Source organism: Porites lutea, chromosome 13 (genome assembly GCF_958299795.1).
Source record: "Porites lutea chromosome 13, jaPorLute2.1, whole genome shotgun sequence".
Classification (NCBI taxonomy): Eukaryota; Metazoa; Cnidaria; class Anthozoa; order Scleractinia; family Poritidae; genus Porites; species Porites lutea.
In genome coordinates, this window is record NC_133213.1 from 10,915,403 (window position 1) to 10,920,874 (window position 5,472).

General features: G+C 40.4%; 1 protein-coding gene across 1 annotated transcript; it reads left to right on the forward strand.

Annotated features, from left to right (window-relative positions):
- Positions 1-1,420: 1,420 nt before the first annotated feature.
- On the forward strand, positions 1,421-3,085 carry LOC140922919 (uncharacterized). The gene has a single exon (XM_073372967.1). It carries the CDS (start codon positions 1,553-1,555, stop codon positions 2,363-2,365), a length of 813 nt encoding a protein of 270 aa, XP_073229068.1. The 5' UTR covers positions 1,421-1,552; the 3' UTR covers positions 2,366-3,085.
- The last annotated feature ends 2,387 nt before the right edge of the window (positions 3,086-5,472 follow it).

Sequence of the window (5,472 nt, forward strand, 5' to 3'; positions counted from 1 at the left end):
GGAATTTTGAGGGCAATTTTAGAACTCGTCATGAAATTGGCTAAAAAATCAAATTACCCTCAACTCCAATAGGAAGATACAGATTCATTCTCCAAGGAACAAATTACAGCCATCAATGGCTGTTGAGTGATTTTTCCCAAAATAACACTGTCAGAAATAGACACCAGCCTTATGCAGATCCCAAAAGTTATGTTCAGGATCCCATTAGCCCTTAGGCAGTGGCGGATCCAGGGGAGGGGCCCGGGGGGGCTTTGGGGGGGGGGGGGGGCGGTCCCACTTATTTTTAGCCAAACTGAAGCCCGAAGAGCCGAAAAATCGTTTTTGGAGACCGCCCCCTCCCCTTATCTAAGGGTCTGCAAAACCCCTCCCCCCCCTTATCTCAAGGTCTGGATCCGGCACTGTTAGGTACGAATTTTCTTTTTTATTTTTTTCCAGAGGATAAGGATGGACGAATAAACGTAACAATAAACATGATTCTCACGACCTCAATACACGGTACAGGGATAGTTCGAAAAACAAGCATTAAATTTTTGTTGTTGTATCTCGTCACCACAGTAACCGAAGGTCACCAAATTATCCTTGAGGAAAAAATGAAAATATATCTATACTATCGTATCTATACTAGGTGTTCTTCTGAATACAACGGATCTCATGTAGCCATCAATGAGGATGAAATACCTTTACGTCTTTATAACTGGTGCAAATAAACAGAACAATGAGTGAAGGAAGCATAGGGGACTGCGATAATACTATCTTAAGCCTTTGGAACATTCTCGATTAGTTTGTTTCTTTTCATAACAAAATCCAACCATTGAAAACAACAAAACATAGCAGCAGAATGTTTTAGCTTGTACATTCATGGTTGATCCAATCATATGACGTCATCGTGTCTACCGTGACTTTATATGAACGGTTATTATCTGGATAATGCAAACTACGACTGATAAAAAAAAAAAATCAATTACCTGGTACTTTAGAGTCTTTTTTTTCATATAAAAAGAATAATATATGAAACGCGATGCGTTTAAAGAAAAAGTAAAGGAAAAAAAGAAGACCGGAAATAGTGCATCTTAAACGGTGTTTTTGTCGGTACAGTATATTGATGATCCTTGATTTGTTATACAACTTTTTCATTAAAAAAGCTCTACGAAGCGTAAAGTTATGGGCACAAACTAAATTAATTTTTAACCGCTTATGCAAAAAGTTTTTTTTGCCAATGTGCTTTCCGTGCTACCCTACAAAGACAGCATACCCTGAAAGTAGCAAATTCAAGATGATCTTTTAGCTCCTTCTTTATCTTTATAGTTATGCGTGTCTCGTATGTTGGCCAAGATCCCTCTTTAATTGACAAATCCTTTTTGCGTTAGGTTAGATCAACAATGAATTCCATATTATAGTGGTATTCAGCCACTGACCCATAACGTTGGCAGACATCACGCGTATAGCAAATTAAACGTTTTGCTTAAAGGGCATAACCTCGCAGTCTGGGCAGTTAAACAAACAGCACGGGCCGATTGTAAGTGTAAAAGTTAACGCAGATTCAGAGAATTGTATGGCCGTGAGACTGGAAACCAAGATGAGTGCACGATCATTGCCCAAGGACATGGTTATGAGACGGGCAGTTCTTTCTGCAAGCTTCGATAACAAGCAAAGAGCTCAAACAATGAACGCACGAGAAAATTTGAGGCTCGAAAAACAGCAACGTGATTTTGATCTCTTCAAGAATAACGTCGAGAAAACATACATGGTAGAAAAAAACAGGGTTAAATCGCGGATGCAGAGTTTGAGGAAAAATGTACTGTGCCGAACGCAATCGAACGAGACTGTATCGTCAGTTTCTTCTTCGAATTCGACGAATTTGAAATTTGATGCCGCGAACGAAGTTCATTTACCAAAGCTTGCAAGTCCGATGGAGAACGCTGACAGAAAATTACTTGGGGAATTGGAATTAAGCAGGTCTGTTCCAGATATTCATTTAATATGCGGGGAAAAGGAGCAAAGATTAACGCACCTGCCTTCGATAAGCACAAACAGCCCTCGGCTTAAAAAGCGTTTAACAGACGAAAATATTAAGAAAAACACGTTGACCTTGAGTCCACCACACTCACCACCTTACGCTAGGACCCGATCACACGAAGACATTAACGTGAACACAGAATGCCCACTTGAAAATAACAGGTTTATTCCTAAATTCAAACCACACGAAGCCATCGAGAGCATAACTCTTCAAAGAGAGTTCCGGGATGTTGGTTCTTGTAGCCGGCTTACGTCACGTAGAAGAAGCTTAAGTACTAGCGACATCACGCTAACTGAAAGAATTCACTGTTTTCTTGAAAGTGTGGACAATTCCCATCTGGACATCTGACACACTGGATAACAAAAGCTTTAATTCAGAGGATGAACAAATCTTTGGAAACTGATGTCCAAACGGTTACACTGGTCCAGGAGCCTATTACGGCCGAGTGGACCTGAACGAGAGATGACCGGAACACTTTCATTTTTTTAAACTTAGTTAGTTTAGGTAGTATTGTTGAACCAGTCGTAAGGCTGTGGGTTTGATGCCGTCGTGTACATTGAACCAAAGTGTACTCGAACATTTTGTGTGATGTGCTTGTACCGTCTTAACTGACTGCGCATCAGCACTTTCAGTTTTTGCCTGCCAGTGCGGAGATGTGGAAAAGAATTATAGTTGTCAAAAATAATTAGTCCCTTGTAGAATTCGATCATATTCTGGGCTCTAGTTGATAGGCCGTGCATCCCTCGGTCAGGGCATAAACTTCAAAACTTTTTGAAGTTACTTCTCGGTCCCAACAAAACTTCACTTTGTTCAGATATCGAAGATATAAACTCGACAGCATTTTGCGCTTAAGTTAATGGAATGTAACTGTGGGAAGATGAAATAACTCAAACACCGAGAAAGGTAAAAAAAAAACTAAGAATGTGGAGCTTTTCAAAAAACATTAAAACAACAAAAGCCAAACAGTTTGTCTGAGTAATACTTTGAAATGCCTTTTGGAATGTCAAGATTAAGAAAACTGTCAAAACTAGTAACTAAAAACGCACAGAAAATGACAAATCAAGTCAAGGTGGCGGGAACTCCACCACAAATGTTTGTATGGAGAACATCGGCCAGTGGTGAACTCTTTATTCTATAGTCTGAAAATGGGAGACCAGTGATGCCTGTACTTACTTAAAAGTCTGTGAGTGAGATACTATATAAATCATGGTGTGATCATTCAAATAAAACCTCGTCTTTGGCAGCGCTTTAGCATAGCTTCATATACGTTTCGTGGGGCAATTCGATATGTGGGCCAATTCTTTGTTTATTGGTTTCTTTTAGGGGTAAAAGTCTCTTTAATTTTGACTTATGACGACTTAACTATTTAACCCTAGCCTCTGAATACTCAGTCGTATATTTTTCACCCTTTAGCGCCAAAACATGATGATGATTTTTTCCCAACGAGTTTGTATCGTATTGATGATGACAAGAGTTCTTACTATGATTTTTTTACGGTCCAAATATTTTGCTTTGTTTCCAACAATATTTAAGCCAAACATACACGCAAATTATAATTAGTTCTAAACAACAATTTTTCAATCTTTTTGTGTTTGCATATGTATATATGGATCAATTGTTTTACGTATTGGCGACGTATGTGTCAAGTTAAGACACTTTAATGCCAATATTCTAATGGCTAAACTAATCCTTCATAATCGTACGTATCTATTTCATGTTTTTCAGATCTTTCAGCCGGGAAACACGTCAAGCGGCTTTTGTTTTTCTTGTCTCGAAAGTTCTTTTTCGTTTATCCATTTGTTTTAATTTTTCCAGTGTGTGAATGTCTGGGCTCGATTGCTCGAATACCACCCGCTTTTCGTGAAATGAGCCTGCACTCCTTCTCGCGTAGACCGAAAGGTAGACAGCATAGCAAGCGTTTCCCGTCGTGTTTCGAAGCAAAGAAAGACCGAGGAACGACAAGCAACGGGATTTTCGGTTTTGGCCGCACGAAAAATGGAACGAGAGCTCACCTCCTTCCCAGCTCTTTTACTCGCCCCATTTTCCGCGCGGTCTTTGACTCTCGTAACTTGTTCTTTGCTCCGAAACCGCACGGAAACGCTTGCTACGCAAGCAAACCGCAAGGAAACCTGCTCCCAACGTCAGTGGCTTCATAGCTCAGTTGGTAGAGCATCGCACCGGTAATCGCGAGGTCACGGGTTCAAACCCCGTTGAAGTCCTGAATTTTTTTCAGCCTTTTTTACGCAATAGGCCACTTGCACTAAGAGGTCACGTGACCAATGCTTCCTTTAAACAATGAGTTGGAATCTTGCTGATGCCCAAAATTGTTAGAGCACACAAAAATTATCTTACACCCGAAATTTGAGAGGAAACGCATTTAAGGGAGATATTTTGTGGCACTTTGATTTTTCAGCAAAGTAGTATGATTTGTATTGGCCGCCATGTTGGAGGGCATGCTCTTGCCCTCCAACATGGCGTCCAAAACTACTTCTTGCTTATATCTTGTTCAACGTTTCATAATGAGGCTCAAATGTGCTGTAAACGTTGTCACATCATCTTTTCAACATTTTCCTTGAAGTTTAAGTGCAAAATTTGTGTTCAGAGAGAGGTAATTCAAAATTTTAAAAATCACATTTTGGTCACGTGACCATTTACGAACTTATTCATTTTATGAAAATGGTGCGGGTTTGAAAAACCAAATCACCATTATTTTGTTTAAGATATGACCCACTAATCGTTTTCGAAGGCAAAATCATATAACTTTCATTTTCATAAAAACGGTGTAACATGCCTGTTAGTGCAAATGGCCTATTGCATAAATTGCGTTCACTGGGACAATCATTTCTTCATTTTCAATATTGTTTTTGGTAATTTTTGCGGGCCGGCAGCCGTTAAAAACTTGAGTTGGACCAATTTTTTTTTATCCACGTCCATCCCTGTCATCCGTGGCAACAGACGATACGAAACAGTTTCAATGCTTAAATAAAGTCATAAATAACAAAACCACAATATCAGAACTGAAGCACACACAACTCCGCGGCGGGAACTCCGCGGTATGGCCAGTACCTTACGCATGCGCCCAGTGATCGTAAGTGAGACCGCGCTGGCTATGCCATGCTGATGAGTCCTATAACAATAACGAAACTGCTGTCCATAGCTGCCACCGCCGGGGTGATGCGTAAGGTACTGGGGCCCGCTTCTCGAAAGTCCCGATAATTAACGGGCCCGGTAAGCTGTCTCCGTTTGCATTAAAGATCGAGGTTTCAATAGTTTTGCATCTAACATGATAAAACTGTCAGTTAATGAAACAAAATGGAGTAGTTTGCTAGCCAGGACTCGCGCTCTTATTCTTTATATTTCGATTTGAATATTTGATTTCGGGCCCGTAAAGTTACCGGGACTTTTGAGAAACGGGCCCCAGGCCACGAGCCCGTGAACTGATCTTTTGCGCATGG